General features: G+C 38.4%; 1 protein-coding gene and 1 long non-coding RNA gene across 4 annotated transcripts; one reads left to right on the top strand and one right to left on the bottom strand.

The window, feature by feature from the left end:
* The first annotated feature begins 1,103 nt into the window (after positions 1 to 1,103).
* Positions 1,104 to 7,382, top strand: LOC128786725 (uncharacterized). Its single transcript, XR_008430457.1, has 5 exons — positions 1,104 to 1,263; positions 2,702 to 2,779; positions 6,166 to 6,227; positions 6,647 to 6,725; positions 7,293 to 7,382. It is a non-coding gene; the product is annotated as an uncharacterized LOC128786725 (long non-coding RNA).
* VPS37A (VPS37A subunit of ESCRT-I) lies at positions 3,671 to 17,609 on the bottom strand. Of its 3 annotated transcripts, XM_053940259.1 has the most exons (13): positions 17,446 to 17,609; positions 15,998 to 16,051; positions 14,043 to 14,117; positions 12,953 to 13,067; positions 11,989 to 12,089; positions 10,868 to 11,084; positions 9,797 to 9,867; positions 7,557 to 7,684; positions 7,411 to 7,469; positions 7,253 to 7,321; positions 5,408 to 5,551; positions 4,590 to 4,670; positions 3,671 to 4,395 (listed from the first exon to the last, which is right to left on the bottom strand). In XM_053940259.1, exons 1-12 carry the CDS (start codon positions 17,568 to 17,570, stop codon positions 4,590 to 4,592), a joined length of 1,239 nt encoding a protein of 412 aa, XP_053796234.1. In that variant the 5' UTR covers positions 17,571 to 17,609; the 3' UTR covers positions 3,671 to 4,395. The 3 variants fall into 3 exon arrangements, with proteins under 3 accessions (XP_053796234.1, XP_053796236.1, XP_053796235.1); XM_053940261.1 differs by lacking the exon at positions 15,998 to 16,051 and having other exon boundaries at positions 17,446 to 17,607; XM_053940260.1 differs by lacking the exons at positions 15,998 to 16,051; positions 17,446 to 17,609 and adding an exon at positions 16,996 to 17,381.

Raw genomic sequence — 17,609 nt, 5'->3', positions numbered from 1 at the left:
TTCTCTTTATAGCTTATTACTGCATAGAAATTTGATGTCTACAGATATCTGACCAAAACAAGGCCTTTTCATAAGCCAGTGATGCAATACAGGTTTTTAAAGCCTATTTTAGAGAAGGTAGATCCAAGAATTACTGCTGTTTAAATGGTTGAACAGGAAAAGCTCAAACCACTGCACATGAAAATAAAAAGTTTGTCCTTGAGTATTGTACTGCATCCACTTCCAACACAATTCTGAATCCACTCAAAAAGTCCTGCAATACCCAAGTGTATCTGTAAGTTATAAGACTACAAGATATATTAAAATCCTGAAGTCTTTATTTGTAAGTTTAACACATTACAGTATTTACTGTTCAGAATAATTAAGGCTGTGATACTTGACTTTGTTGCCAGAGTTTTACCTGAAGGTCTCTCAAATATCTATTTTATAAAAATTTATTCTAGTATTTGAAGGGAGTAGTTAGAACTCGGACATGTATAAAATGGTAAGATTTCTAACCTCCACATTTGGTCCAGGTCCTAAAGTGGCAAAGCTGATGGAGTATGTAAAGCACAAACAACAGAATTATAGTACATACAGCTTAGGACTGACTTGTCAGTCTCTCGTTTGCAGTGGTGGCTGGCATGGTACCTCCTCAGCAAGTTCACTGATGACACAAAGCGGGGAGGAGCAGCCAATACCCCAGAGTGCTGTGCAGCCCTTCAGAAGGATCTCAGTGGAGTGGAGGGATGAGCAGAGAGGAAATTCAACAAAATTCAGCCTGGGGAAGAGTAGTTCTGGGGTCCTCACAACAAGGAAGACATGGAGCTCCTGGAACCATTCCAGCAGAAGCCAACAAAGATAAATGGATCACATCACTTAAGAGACTAGGCTGAGGGAGCTGGGCCTGTTTAGGCTGGTGAAGATTGAGAGGAGACCCCGTCAATGTCTGTAAGTATCTGAAGGAAGGGTGTCAAGAGGACGGAGCCAGGCTTTTCTTTATAGTGCTGAACAATATCACAAGAGGCAAATGGCAGAAACTGAAGCCCAGAAAGTTCCACCTGATTATGAGGCAGTTCTTTACTGCGTGGGTGACTGAGCACTGGAACAGTTGCCCAGAGAGACTGTGGAGTCACCCACACTGGAGATATTCAAGAAACATCTGGACACAATCCTGTCCCATGTACTCTATGATGACCCTGCTTGAGCAGGGAGCTTTGACCAAATGACCCAAGTGTGGACCTTTCTATCCTGACCCATTCTGTGATTTAGCAGTAAGATCAGGTATCAAAATAAATTTAGGCAAACCCCAGACTCAATTAGCAGTTACAACACTGAATGTACACTCCCCCCTGCAAACAACTGCAACATCAGAGCTGAGCCATCTCCTTATTCTTAAATTTCTTTTTCATTGAGTTGACTTTCCCATTGGGAGAATACCTGAGCATGACATTGTGCAAGGCTTCCAAGAAACAAGTCATTGTACATAGCCTTTTATTCCAGATTGCTTAGAAGTTCTCTTTTATATTTCAAATACCATTAGAATATGCATCTAACAGCAGCTGCCATTCTCTTACACTTTATGGGAAACGGGATTTACATCCACACTCCATATTTTGGCAAAAATTGAGGTACAGAATGTGTTTAACAGTGAGCTTTCACCATGCTAAAAGCAAAAATCCCTAACTCTGATAGAGTGTTATCAGTGTTCTACCTAGTCTTCTGGTGAAAGTAGACCAGGGAAGGCACAACCAATGTTGTCTAAAAGAGAAAAACAAAACAACAAAAAACCCCTTGAAAACCACCCCAACCAGCATCAGGTTGGCCCTTAAAGACCATAAACAGGCTGGACATTCTTGGATGTGACAGCATTCCTGCAGCTAATCCAGTATACATCATCATTGAATGCAGAAGCTTCTGTGCTTTTTTTCTAGAGGATGGGTTTGTAACTGCAGAAGGGGCTAAAAATAAGGGAAAAAATCCAAAGAATAGTAACAATGACATCAGAGAATAGAAAGGGAGAAGAGAACTCAACTTAGAAATCCCTGAAAAACAAACACTGAACTTGCATTGAACAGTGACATTTTCTTGTAGATTCTAGTCCACTACCATCAGAAAGGCTCCATGGAGAAGTTCCCAATTTGAAAATTTGCTCACTAAAGTAACGTAAGAGGAAAAGCTGAAGTGTTCAGAACTTGTACTAGCAAATCCCCTGAAGGTGACCTGGCTAAAGTGTTCAGTGACAGCAGAGCACCATAACACCTGGCAGATGAGAACAGAAGCCTGTCCTCCCATCCTGTTATAAAACGTATAAAGAAGATACTAGCCCAATACAGCAAGAACATCAGATGTCTGGTCATCCATGCCTTTTCTCTGTTCACAAGAAACAACAACAAAAAAACAGCTCTGCACAGAATTGTGTGTAGTCTTGTGTGTTAACTAGCTCCTCAGAAAGAGATCAGAAATAACAACTCAGCACAAAAATAAACTTTTGCCAAGGTTACAGTGATGACTTACATCTAACTCTTCTCCAGAGCTGCAGAAATCACACTACTCATAGACACAAGTTCAGAACCACTTGGATGTTTACATAATCTAAGGCTTTAGTTAGCACATTAGCAGGAATGCTATGTCAATATACAAGCAGAACATTTTTTGGAGTAAGATACTCTAAAATTATTGCTTCAGCATTCCACTTATAAAGTGATGATTTTTTTTTCAGACACCGAAGTATCTTTGATTTGGACCACAGATCTATTTTCTTGGGACATCTAATCTCAGAATTTGGATCAGCTTTAAAGTAAGTCCTGTAAAATACCAGTGAATAGTTTATTCACCCTGAGAAGCAACAGCTTAGGACAACCACACAAGTGTAACGAATGGCAGGGCTGAGACTGAAGACCCACTAGCCTGTGGAACAGACTTCTTGCACTTACATGATTTTCCTTACTCACTTTTCTACATTCAAAAGAAATATCACATTTTGCTGGAAGAATATCAAGTTTAGGACTGAAGATCAGTGATATAGAAAAGCACATGCTTGGACTGTAGTCTGAGATTTGAACCTGCCATGTTCTGTGATCCTATCTAGGTAACACAGGTAAAGTCTTGGCTAAGAGGTTTATCTCCAGACTGCTTCCTGACAAGAAAGAAGCAGGATTTCTGATACATTACTTAATCAGCACTTTATCCTATTTATAACTCTCAAAACTGCACCATTCCTTCTACTCCACCTCCTTCCTCCTTGACTGTCTCCATAAAAACCTAATGCATTGAGAAGGTTAAGAAAAAGAATGTGTCTTCTCGCAAAAGCAAGAGAGAAAATACATGCTTGTATTTAGGACCTGTATTTTCAGAACACAGCATTTGGTCCTATTCATTCTCACCAGATATACCCCCATCCCAAGACAGTCAGCTTACCAGAGGCAGTGATGAAAGCACAGAATTGAGTTTCACTTTCAAATTCGATCACTTGCCTTACCATATGACACTATGCAACTCCAACCAATTTAGTTTCTTTGTTTCTTAAAATTAGGAAAAAATAACTATTTTCCAAAGAACTTCAGAACTAGTTTTTTTAAGTGTTTCTGAGTTCCACACATGATGAACATATTTATATTGCATAAAACAGAAACAGGAAGGTGACCTGCTTATTATTCCTTTATGAAAAAAATAAAAGAAAATGAAACTGTTAGATGAAAATTGTGTTTAATTAGTGGTAGGTACCAAACCACTCTTGAAATCAGTGCATCAGTGCTACTAAGCAACATACCGAATTTATGCAGATATCATTTATTCTATTTTGATTCCAATATAATTTTTTCCAACACATCCTTTGCTTAATCCCCAATATACTTATCCAAAACACAATACAAGCTATACTTAGTTTTCTATTATTACTTAGAAGTAAAAAAAAACTTGTTCTTTAATATTTTGGCTTCAAGAAAAGACAGCTTGTGAATCCACTGGCAATCTCCATTAAGAACTTTTTTAGTTTCCAAAGTCCTATCAACACTTAAAGTCTTCCACAGATTAAGCCAAATCTATGGTTAAAATTCAAAATACAAAAGATATGAATTATGTTTTTATAAAAATGTAAAAAGCTAGTCAAAATTACATGTTTAGATATTTAATCTCTGAACAATGGAGTATAGCAGCAGGGAACTTAAATATTATAACTATCAACAATAAATACAAGAAATTAATGCAAAGATTGCAATAGAAGGATTCTTGAGTACAATGAGAATATAAAGAGACATTCTAATTTGTACAAAAACCATCCCAACTCTGTATACAATCTCTTCTATAAATACAACCAGATAAGATGAAATGCTTATTTGCAAATAATAGTTATTAAAAAGTGTGCTTTATTGGGATTTTCTTTCGTTCTCTTGGCAGGTGTAGCTTGCAGGAAGTCTGTAAAGACAAATTTCCATAATTAGATATTTTAATTTCTCCAGAAGTTATATTTTAAATACAACTAACAACAGATACAGAACATACTTGATTTCCACACAAAGTGTTATTAGAACAATAAACACTGTAACAAATCCATTAGCAGTTACCAGGTGTGTAACAATAAGGTAAATTGTTTAACAAACCAAGTTTACCTATAGCGGAGCATGAAATTGGCTGTGCATTGCTATTGCCTGTTGAAGTTTTTCCTCTTTGGCTCGTCTGCAGTGGCAGAGCTATGAAACAAAACAAACAAGACTGAATTCTAAATGCAGTTTATTATAATGCATACTGCAGCTTCTCCTTAATGATTTAGCTATTTTACAAACTCTTTAAAGAAAGAAAACCCCGCCTGACCTACCCCCCTTCCAAGCTTTGGGCTGAACAATGGTCTATACAGATAACATTACTCTATTCAAAATTGTTTATAAGAGGATTGTTTCCAATGTTACAAAATGCATTTATTGGGCACCTTTAAAGAAAGGTACACTACTTGGTAAGTTACTTTTATCACAGCATGAGCAAGAATGGTGGTTTTTGAACCTCAGTTACTTATTTGATGAGAGCCATCAACAGAATTTGTTCAAGAAGTTTAATAAATTAAACATTAAGGTTGTTTAATGCAACGTGTCAGTTTATGTCAACCTTCCAAATTTGAAACTTACCATGTGGCTATCTTTCCTTGCATCTATACAAGACAGAAGAAATTGGCACAAAAATATCTGCAACAGCACATGGATATGGTCTAATGCAAGAGACCTATGCACTCCCATCTTAAAAGTATGTGCCTTTGGAATGCAGATTATAGTCTAAATAAACTGAAGCCATTTAAGGATATTTTTTCTTCTGTCAAATCTCACTAAAGCACTGTTCTGTATCACAGGACTGCTCAAACTCTTAAAAAAAGAAGTCCTAAATTTATTCACTGTGTGCTGTACATGTCTTAGGTTAGAACTACTTCTATATTACATACCGTTCTCTTTTCCATGAAGCTACTAAGAAAGTCATCTATCTCTGTTTTGCCTTCCAAGAAGTCTTCTGCAATAGTATCAGACTCCTCTTCAGCTTCATGAGCAGCTACTTTAAGTCTGGCCTGCAGAGCACTTGGACTGCAACTCTAAGAAAATAACAAGTCCAATGTAATATTAACCTGTCAGTTAAAACTTACATTTCCAAGAAGATAAATGCCTATATAAATATGGAATATATGGATAGAGCACTATTATTACATAAAAGCCTGAGTAACCAGATGAAGTTCCATCTCCAAGTTACAGCACAGCTTGTTAAACTAGAAAGGTTTCAATGTGAGAAAAGTGTTGCTAGTTTAGGTCTTGATACACAATCATTCACATAAATGAAAAAAGTTTATCAACTTTTACCCTACAGTGTAGAAAGCATCCAGCTTGGAAATCTGACAAGTTCTCAAGTGCATGATTTCTGAGTAGAACTAACATTTCAAGTGTCTTCAATAAATAGGGTCTACTTTTGAAAATCAGCTGTGAACCTGAGAAGTATAAAAAGGTAAAAAAACACTTACTGTTCCATTTTTAAAGACCCTTGAAATGATTTTGGAGGAAAAAGAAGACAGGAAAGCTAAAAGCACCTAGTCAAGAACTAGATGGGCTACTAATCTAAATCAGTATACTCATTTTTCTGTTCTTATAAACCTCAAACCTTACTTCTGTTTATTGCATACAATTTCATTATTTTTTCTCAAATATATCTGGGCAGTTAATCAGGACATGATTCACATCCAGTAGGAGTCTGTACAGCACCAGAACTACAAAATTAAGGTAATTATAGATTTTAGATGCTTGGCCTAACCTTCATCTACCCTATGAAAAATCTTTTACTTATGTAGTTTAAAACCTTAATGTAATCAAAAATTTCCTACTAAATTAATCTGTACAAAATACAGAGAGTTTGCTCTAATAAAAGATGACGAAAATTCACTCACAATACAAGTAAAAATACTTGTTTGGAAATTTGAAGGAAAGAGAGCAGGAGATAACATGTAGTGCACAGCAAACATCACATACATGAAGATAGAGAATATATGGGAAAAAAGCAGAAAAATTCAACTGCTACTCTTCAACTCTCAGCCTCCTATCCATCATTAAATTGAATCAGCAAATCTAATTTAGAAAAAAGAAAAGGGACTACAGCAGTGGGATATTATGTCCTGTTCTTAAGTGGTTTCTTGCAAAAATAGGTGGTTTATCCATGTCAACTACCTCTGCCCACTTTAAAGCCAAAGGAGGCATTAGAAGTCAGACTATCCTGATTTTCAAGTGAGTAAACCTCTAATACATTTAGATCACCTATGAAATTATTCGGTTTGCCATCATGCAACTTTTTGGTTGGGTTTTTGCAATAGAGCATATTGCCTGAAGTAAGCATGCCTAGTGAATTGCAGAATTTAAATTCCTGAATTATTGAGCACTTTCATCTGGTACAGTTTTACAAGCTCATTATGTTAAATGAGTACCATTAATTGAACAAGCCTTCTTTAAAAATTATTCTATTCTTAAAACTGGTGTGGACTGGGATTGTACTAAACAGCTCTAGATGTACATCATTCTTTTCGCCCAGCTTTGCTTCTTTAGCAGTAAAAAATAAAAACCCAACAAGAAAACCCATAATTTTGCTTTTAACTTTTTGGTACATCATCCCATTTTTTTCATATTCAATGAAATACTTAATCTACTTCATATTAAATGAGAGTTTAACCAAAAGAATATTCTTAATGGTTAAAGATACAAATCAAAACTTCAGATTTATCAAAGTATTCTTAAAGGATGCCATGGAGGAATTATACCTCACTAAGTTCATGCTGTCTTTGCATCTTTTTTTCAAAGGCTGCTTTCATTTGCGTGAGTTGCTCATACTAGAAGGAAGAAGAAAATGAACATTATCACCTTGAAAAAAGCCCAGATATTACCAATCATATTTCTGAAGATGATTTTATTAACTTACTTTATCTAACACTGTCTGTCTTTTTGCCTCAAGACTAGGCTCCAGCAACAAGTTTTTTTCTGAAAAATAAAATCACCATTACTACTTTTTTTTAAAGGATTTAGTTCACAAACAAAGCTACAAATTTTAACATTTTGACAGCTTACTTGCCAGCTCTTCAATGCTTTTCACTAACTCATCTCTATCAGCAATGACTTGCTTCAGCTGTGGAAGAGTCACAAACTGTTCCAGCAACACTTCCTCTTGCTCATTCATACTGGTCAGCTGTGATATACTGTACTCAAACAGAAAGAAAGTACATTTAGATCTGAAAACACCACATGAAAAGTAATTAATTTCTACCAAAGTTTGAGGCATTTTTTTGGACTTTACAAATACATGACACTTGACCACAACTTATTTTTCCCCTTTCTCCTGGATTGTGGGCTCTACTAGATGCAGCAATGAATTTAAAAAGCAGCATGTTAAAAAATATCTCCCATTTCAAGCCTTACTTCCCATAATGCTACTATAGTGGGTTGACTGTGTTGAGCTACCAGATGCCCACTCAGCTGCTCTCTCAGTCCCCCTCTTCAACAGGCTATAGAGGAAAATCTGAGGGGTTGAGATAAAACAAATGAAGTCACTTACCAGTTACAATCACACATAAAACACAATCAGAAAAATTTAACTGAATTGTCAATTACAGTAAGAGTTGGATGGTAAGCAAGAAAGGCAAAAACTGAAACAGTTCGCTCCATTTTTCATCAGGCTCAACTTCATTCCTTCATGCTCAACACTACCTCCCCCTGTCTCCCTCTCCTTGGGGCAAAGGGGGAACTGCAAGTGTAGCAGTCAGGCCCCAACAGTTCATCTCTGCTCTCCTTCCTTCTCACACTTTACCCCTGCTCCACAGACTACAGTCAGTTCCTGGCAGGAGAGACTACTCCAGTCTGGGTAATACCTGGCTGCAGTTTCTTTCAGGGCGTATCTGCCTGCTCCAATATTGGGTCCTTCCTGGACTGCAGTGTGGGTGACTGCTCCAGCATAGACCTCTCAGCTGCAGGGTACATTTTTAAAATACCTGTTCTACTGTGGTCTTCTCCAAAACTTCTGTGGGCTGCGGAAAAGTAACTGCTCTGGTACTCAGAGCACCTCCTTCTCCTCCTTCTTCCTGACCTTGGTGTTTGCAGGATTATCACATTTTTCCATTCCTCCCCTCAATCATCACTGCCTCTGCTCTTTCTAAAATGTTTTCAGAGGCAGTGCCTGCTTCACTAATAGACTCAGCAGTCCTGCAGTGGGTCTGCTGCCAAACCAGCTGTGCCTGGCACAGGTGCAGCTCCTGACCCTTTCTCACAAAGGCCACTCAAAAAGTCCCCTTTACCAAAACCGTGTCACCTATACAGAACAAAACTATTCAGACCAGCTGCAATACCACTGTCATTCAATTAAACAACCAACAGAAGAATTTTAATCCAGTCTTCGTGAAAGACCAGGCTTGATTAGAATGTTTTAACAAATTACACTTCCCTGCAAAAATCTTAATTTGCTGTTATGTGATAAGGACGCTGCCAGAACTTAAAAGCTAAGTCAGCTAAACTAAACAGGCTCTTTGGAAAATGTCAAAGGAAAAGAAAAAGCCACTCCAGCTGAAAGGACAGAGTTCTCAACTGCTTAACTACGACACCACCATGAAGATGTGAGATCTGAAGGAGTTTATAGCGAATTTGTAACCTATTCAACCTCACATAACTGATCTAGGAAACTGTCTCATTAGATCTGAGCAAGCTGCTGGGAGTAATAACTAATACAGTTTGTTTGAATAATGACAAACAGATGAAAATATTTGGGTAGTATGTGTATAAAGTATTTAGATGTAGCAGTGATTAGCACTGGGACAGCAGACACATTTACCACCTGGATTTGTCTAACCGAGCCTCCCCTGAACATGCTGAGCTGCTCACAAAACAATTCCCCATTCACCTTGCACTACAGTCCTTTGGACTTTAGGATAATGTAATTTTTGAACCAGCCTCAAGCTGTCCCATTTCCTCCTTCAGAAGTTATGCTTATTGAATAAGCATAGGAAATTAAGTCCCTTAAAGGCCTCAGAAGGCCTCAGAAAATAGCAAAACACTGATAGTAAGAAAAAGTAAAAATGGTGGTGTTGAATCAAGTACTATTCCTGCTGTCAAAACCTTAAAGAAGCAGCATATTTGAATATAAAGCAGGGTTATTTTCTGACTCCAATACTCTGGTATGTGGTAGTTCCCCTAAGTATAATTTCTACACAATCTTTTCAGTGATGCATACAGACTTCTGACAAAAATCAGATTCAGGCCAGTAGGACAGTACAGTGCCTTTTAATAACTATGGAAAGTTCAGCTACCTTCTGAAAATTTACCTTAGTTCTGAGAGTTCTGGAAAGGTATCAGGAACATCAGGCATCTTGTATGTAAATCCATTCTGGCCAACCTGAATCAAAATTTAGAAATGCTTAGCAGATTTTTGAAGTGCAGTTTCTTGATATTTAACCTGATTAATCAAGAACTGAAGATGAGTATTTTCCACCAACAAGAGGAGCAGGAAAAACAGTAAGAAGCAGTAGCACTAGTCTCTGAACAGAAAACAACCCAACCAATGCAACAAAATGCTTGAAGATGTTTGGGCTGACATATCACAAAAGATGAGTCAGTATTGGAGGAAAATAATTCTATTTTGCCATGTCCTTCATTTGAAAGCAGTTGAATGACTGAGGAAATACACAGGAATAGTAAAACTCACAAAGTGAGAACCGACAAGGAGATTGACATTTGAGAGAGACATTACTCTTTCATGTGGTTTTTAGAGCTATAATCCCTCAGAAAAGAAATGTTTTAGACAAGGAAAAAACAGTTGTAGAAAATTTAAATTCCATAAAGCCACAAAAGTGCTTTCCGAGTCTAAGAAAACTTGTTTCTATAGACATGATTTGATTCAGGACTAAACATTTAGATATAAAGTTTTATTAAAAATAAAATTCCTTCCAGAGTTCATCAGCAATAGGGAGCTTAAATATAAACATACAAGATAAAACGCTACACATAAAGACTTGAGATTACACATTGCTCTCACCTAATAGGTTCTGAGCAGAAAAGAAAGCAAGAAAAAAACATTTTCCGTGGTTGGAGATACAGCTACAGCTGCCCTATGGGGGAGTGCAGCTCCAAAACAATACCCCCTATAATCAAAGACCCTTAGCATAACACTAGTTTCATTGAAACTCAGACAAACTTGTTGCTCTGACTTCAAGTTCTAAAACATTCTTCATCAAAGCCAGAATGACAGTTTTGTTTCAGTTTTGTTTTCAGCAGCAAAACAATGAAGTGCACTCACTCAAGTGCTTCCTTGAGTTTTACAGCAATGCCATGTGTGCCCCTAAGGGAACTCGTATCCAGTGTCTGACAGCTTAAGCAGCAAAACTCAGCTCACCGACCTGAAGCACCGCTTCTGCTGTCGGAACAGGCAGGGGCAGATCAGCAATCAAACCATAGGAGGGAGCAGCAGGCTTGTCTGTAGTGTAGCTTGAAGAAACAGATTCAGAAATGGGCATGGGTGCCATTGTTCTGTTTGTTTCTTGAGGTGGATATGGAGGGAGAAATGGAAACCCCTGAGGAGCAAAAGGAGGCATTCCAGCTGGTTTGTTGAAAAGGCTAAAAACAAACAAAACAACAACCATGAGCAACCAACTGCTTACAGCACATCTCTTGTCAACTGAATTATAATTACCAGACCACATACAAGACATAAGAATGAATTTTCAAGTGGCCATAAACTTTGTATTTTCTGTTCTCAGTTACTTCCAATGTAATAAGCCTTTCTGTCTAATATTGCAATATAGTAGAGAAATTCATTAATCTACATTCTTTTAGAACAGCCAAATACACACACTCTTAATAATGAGAAAACTACTTCTCAAAAATTTATGACAGCATAATTTTAAATTGTTTCCATCCTAAAGTTGTGAGAAAAACATCTGTGTCATACATTAGTTCTTATTTACGGTATAGCATTTAATAGCTTGGGCAACACACACTTCCTTACACACACTTAATTACTTCTAAATAACATGAATTATTTTTTTTTACATTTACAACTGCAGCTGCATCTAAACTTAGTATCACTGTCAGCCATGAGAACCACAGCTGTACTGATACAATTTGAATTTAACACAATTCTTTAAATAACACAATTTCTGCTGCACATGGTGCAAGAGGAGCTGCCCTAAGCCTGGGAGATTATGAACAGAATATGAAAAAACACAACCGCTCAGATCATGAGATACAGCAAATTTCAGATTTCATCTGATAATGTAAAAATTTCTTTTTCAAGAAAACGGATATAAAGTTACATCAGGCATGTTGATGCAGTAACTCCAATGAAATCTAGTGTCTTCTAAAAACAATCAGGTCATCCACCATGCACATGAAACTGCAAGACAGAGAATCTAATTCTTCCAGTATATCCATTACATTAGTCCTGTCCCTGCCCCCCTTATAATTGGTTTAGTCTCTTTTTTAAAAATTAATAGACATTTATTATGTTTAGATAACTTACTATGGAAATGATGTTGAGCTAGGAGCTAGAACCGGAGGATTCTTCCAAAACTCATCCAGTAAACTCTGAATAATTTTTCCAAGATCTGAATGCATTGTAAACTGGGAAAAACACAAAACAAATGCCAAAGAAGAAGAAAAATTATGTCTGGAATCCAAGAGTTCCAAAATATGCTGAACTTGATTGTTTATTATACCCACATGACAGTGCTGAAAAGCTATTTCAGACATACTAGCTAATCCAAACTCTGTATGCATAAGCTCCAAATAAAGTGATAAAGCAACCCAGAATTAAACAGAAATTATAAGTCTTTTGTATATTCCATTATCAGTGGAGAGTCAATGAAGTATCACATTTCTATTGAACAACCAAAAAACTCCACTTTAGTTACCAAGTTACATTTGTGCAAACAACAGAAGAATTTAAAAAAATTAAAATATCTGAGGACAAAGGCACTAACTACACTCTAAAAGAGTCAGAACCTCCATCCACTCAAAAAGAAAAGAGGACCATATTGTTGACAAAAAGACCAGCATATTAAAATCCTGAATATTCAAGCTAAAACCTTGACACCATTCTAATAGGATTAGGCTAGAAAGAACTATGTTACAAAACTGTCTTAAAGCATTCCTCTCCTTTATTTGGAATACACTGGAATGTAATTGGAAGACCTGTGCAATTAACAATAACAAAAAAAATGTGATAGTAATTTTCTAAGCCTTCATAACTTAAAACACTTTTAGATTCATGGAATATTCAAGTCAGAAATGGTATCAGTAAAAGAATAACTAGAATAACTACTGAATACCTCTGAATTTGTTTTCAGGCCCTGAAATACAGTTTGAAAGAGATTAGGATCTATACTAATCTTTTTTTACCAGGAGTATTAACAATAATCTAGTGTGACATGTATTAAAATTGCCATTAACAGTAGATCTGTGTGTAAACTACAAATTATACATACATTACTTATTAATGGACCGGTCACATATACTCCCTGCTTGTCCATTAAATGATGTCTCACAGGTGGGAAAACACTGATGACTGGTTTTTCCTGAGGAAATTGAGGTGGAAGCAAACTGCAAATACAAGAATAATTATTACTACGGTGACACCCCATGATAAAGTCTGCATAAGAAGGCTTCTTATGCAAATAAAAATTAATTACATAAACATACTTTTCTATGAGAACTGTTATGGAGAAGTACACAAAGAGTGAGAGATACAAAAAGATTATTCAGTTACAAAATTCGAAGTCCAACAGATTGGAGTACCAGACTTCTACAAAACTGGAGAGAGCATTTACTGGGCAAAACTGTAGTATAACAAAGGAGCTATTATCACAGAATATTCTGAGTTGGAAGGGACCCACAAAGATCACAGAGTCCAGCTCATAAGTGCATGGCCCATACAGGCACTGAACCTGCAGCCTTCTTGGTGTTAGCACATGCTCTGACCAACTAATGGACAACAAAGAAGCTGCAGCATAACAAGAACATTTTCAAATACAAATGTTAATTACTACAAATACAATGCAGTGTAGTCTGTAAGACTATTAGGCCAACTCTGCAGGACAAAGTAATCTAAAAGTTGTGAATAGAATACTATCAACATTTGCCAGTGCAAAAGTGTCCGCCCAAAGTAAATTTGCAAGAAATATTACAATAAATCACTTGAGTTATGATCCAGAAGCCTCACCAGGGTAAGAGTATGGAGTTACAGCAGACTAAGAAATTACCAATCAAGTTTTTTTTCAGTGGTAGGGAATCAAAGTTACCAGAAACTCTCAAGCATTTTCCCCTAGTTACCTTCCACTAAAATCACACAGCTATCTTAGGAACTGAGAACAGTAAATTATGATTTTGCTCTCAGCTGAACATCTGTATCTTGTACAGAGCCAAATCCACTCAGATCACTATAACCACTAATACAAATCCAGTTTATAGTTCCTGAAATTAATTATAAGCTAGGAGCCACTTATATTCTATTACCACTTTTTTTTTTAAATAATTTTAATTTTCAAGATGTGCATAGACACAGCTCACTTTACTTACATGTTAATATTAATTGTCAAGTTGTTTACAGTGAATGGCAGTCGATATTCCACATCTTTCTGTATTTCTGCAATGCTGTCAAAGAAAAATTGATAGCATCCATTTCATGGTCAATATAACAGCTAAAAGTCTAAAAGAAACAAGCATGACCTCAGACATTTGTACTCAGTTTAGTTTTGAAAAGCTCTGTAAGAACAAAATTGAAAATGCTGGAGTAAGTTAATAGTCTTCAGTATTCTATACTGAATATTAAGATTAAAGTAAAAAAAATAGTAGATTAAACATGGTCACAAGCAAAGGAACTATACTAGAAGAAATCACATTACTCACACTTCTGACAACAATCTCAACTTATCCTTCTCCCCTTACTGGCTTAATTTAAGACAACACATCAGTGTTTATTTAATAGACTGAATTTTATCTGATTAAACATTTACTTTGCCAAGGCATTATGTCAGGTTCATAACTAAGTATTGCTCTGCAACACTGCCTTCGGATCAATATGTAGAACATTTATTAGATTAGAGAGCTACTTTCACCAATGTAAAGCTCCAGTGACACTCAAGACCCAGGCCCTCCTAAAAGCACTGATGACCCTTACAAAATCTACTAAGGCCCAATCCAAATTTGTTTTTCCTGCAGCAGGTAAATTACAGAGGGAAAAAAATCTTGAAATGAGTTACATAAATAGGAAGTTGATTACAATACTCAAAGCATTATACAATTTCTACGCACAGCAAGACTGTTTTGAAAGTGAGCACCCCAGAGAATGTGGAGGAGGTGGAGATGAAGACTTAGCTCAGAAGTAGAATTTCTAGACAATACAATAGACAATATCTAAGCTGAGAGTAAAAGACAGAAAGGCAGAAAGTTACAATGACCTTATAATGAATCAAAACAAACTGTAAAAGCAGACTGATTGCTTTTCCATGTATTTTTCCTGCTTGCACCTGGTTAATAATACTCTTCTCTGTAACCTAAGGATCCCTTATATAGGGGAAGGAACACAGCTCCAATGGCAAATAATGGCAGACGGGTGTTCCCAACTTTTGATCCAACTTCAGAAATGCTCCTCCATCCACTGCCAGGTACTCTCCATACAAGTCCTTTCTCAAGAAACCCAGAACACATTGCCTCCAAATGTGTGTTAAGAGTAGTACTGGGAGTGTTTTGTGTCCTTCCAAAGCACTACTGGGGCATAGAATTTAAGACTTCAAAACTAAGTCTTCAAGAGCTTGGGGAACAAATGGGAGTAAGACATTAACTCGGCTATGAATCTTGCTTTCTGCAGCCTGATCTTACTCGTCTCGTAAACAACTCAGTATTTGCTCTTTCCCTCTGAAATCACATGCTGTTTGAAGAAAATATCAAGTATCTTCAGCATAGGAGAATTCAAATCAAGGGTTCTGCTGTGTTACACCACACACAGTGCACCTTCTCATCCTTAACTGAAGGATTCCTCCCTGGAATCTCTCATGCACATTTCTGCCCTGTAATCATCTGTCACACTTCTCATTACCCAGCTGCAAAATCCTTTTGAGATGGGTATATAATTACACTCCACTCATGTGGAAACAGGGGAGAAAGATGAGGACAGGGAGTGAGGAACAAGAAAGCCAGAATCTCATTGAACTCTTCAAATAGTTATAACCCTGCTTAGGAAAAACCTTGAACTAATAACTTTAGTTGTTGCTTCCCCAAGTGGGAATGAGTATACAGCTTGAATTTTTTTAAATTCAAGTTCCTAACCTGTGAGGGATTATGTATAGGAAAGCTAGCTGAAATTAATTAATTTTACTGAAATTAAGATCACACATACCTGAGCTTTTATGACCTAAGACAACACAAACCAAACTTGACTTAGTTAACTACACCATACCAAGAATTTTAAGCATTTTCGTGAAGAGCAACAACAATACTCATAAAGGAATGACATTTGGGCAGCTACCCCTCACCTCAATTCCTGGCTACAGCATCCATTCCCTCTCTGCCTATGCTTGAGCTGGTGCCTGCACAAACAGTAGCAAACCATTTCAGCAAGCTGACTGACAACAAATGATCTCCTTTTTGGGGACTTAATTTAGGATGAACTCATCTCACTGACAGATCTTACATAAGTGGGTATAAGCAACAGGCCAAGTAAGGCCAGCCCAACAAAAACTTTTAAGTTAACTAAGTTCCTATATGCCCACAGGAACAGCTCCTTAGAAGAGTGAACTGTCTCCAAAATATCTGTGAAATTGGCTCTGAACAGACTTAAGTTTATTCAAGCAACAATACTTAGAACACCATTATATTTATGTTTCCTGTGTGATAATTCAAAATATTAGGAATGCAAACTGTCTGCAGTCATTAAACTTGGAAATGCATTTAATATCTCCTCCATGCCTAGTGTCAGTCTGATGTGACAGGAAACATTCTCTGTCTTTTTTCTGAATTATTTTGGAGGCAGCTACCATTTCAGTTCTACAGAAATCCTGAGAAGCTGTATGTCGGTAGAATGCTTACCCACTGTAACTATAACTTCAAATGTATGAAATGTGGATCTCCTTTTAAAACGTGAAGAGTTTTAAAAGACTAGGCAAAATAAGGCAGCACACTGCCAAGAGGGAGTACCTCAGGATAAACTGTTTTGCTTTAAAAATTGTGGGTGTTGAACAGGAGTAAACAGAACTGGCCTCTTCTGACCGTCTAAACAAAACTAGTTTTTAAGGAGCAGCCAGTTTTTAGCAGTTACCACTGAACACCAGGAAAAATAATTTGTAAAGCCAGTAGGGCTGCTATGCCACTGTGCCACTGCTGGCAGGCCACTGTGACACACAACTCCTTGGTGCTCTACGTTTTAGTCTTAACTTTTAATCAACTACGCTACGGCAAGCAGCTTCCAGAGGGGTTTTATCCCAAGACGTAGTCGCGTCTTTTTGAAGTCATTACAACCCATTAGCACGCTTACTGGTCAATGCCAGGTGAAACCGGGCACGGCGACCTGCGCCCGATCACCCGGCCAGGCCACATCAAAGCCAGCGGGGACGCCTCCCCGACAGCCAATTGCTCTTTCAGTTTCCAAATTTCTTCCTCCCAGCCGCCGGGGTCCCACATCCCACTGTCCTCCGGCGGGGACCCCGCGGCACCGTAGTCCCGCCCGGCGGGCCCCTTCGGCCCCGGACAGCGCGGGGTCGGGCCGGGCTGCAGCGCCGCCGGCTCGGGGGCCCTGTTTACCCGCACGGCCGCGGGGACCCAGCCAGGCCTCGCGGGGAGGGGACGGGGCGCAGCCGGGTCCCCGTGTCCGCGCACAGGGAGACACGACACGCTACCGACACAGCGCGGCCCCACTGCGGCCCCGGGACGGGCGACACAGCGCGGCCCTCCCGCGCCCGCCCCCGCGCCCGCCGCGGCCACTCACGAGGCGTGCGCGGCGCGCAGGGACTCGACCTGGCGCTGCCGCTGCTGCTGGAGGCCGGTGCGCGCGGGCGGCGCGGCGGAGGCGGGGGCGGCGCCGCCCTTGGCGAGCGGGAACAGCCAGTTCATGGCGCGCGCGGCGGCACCGGAGGGGCGCGAGCGCACCCG

Source organism: Vidua chalybeata, chromosome 4, assembly GCF_026979565.1.
Source record: "Vidua chalybeata isolate OUT-0048 chromosome 4, bVidCha1 merged haplotype, whole genome shotgun sequence".
In the NCBI taxonomy this organism is placed as follows: domain Eukaryota; kingdom Metazoa; phylum Chordata; class Aves; order Passeriformes; family Viduidae; genus Vidua; species Vidua chalybeata.
This window is presented reverse-complemented; position numbering and strand designations above follow the sequence as displayed.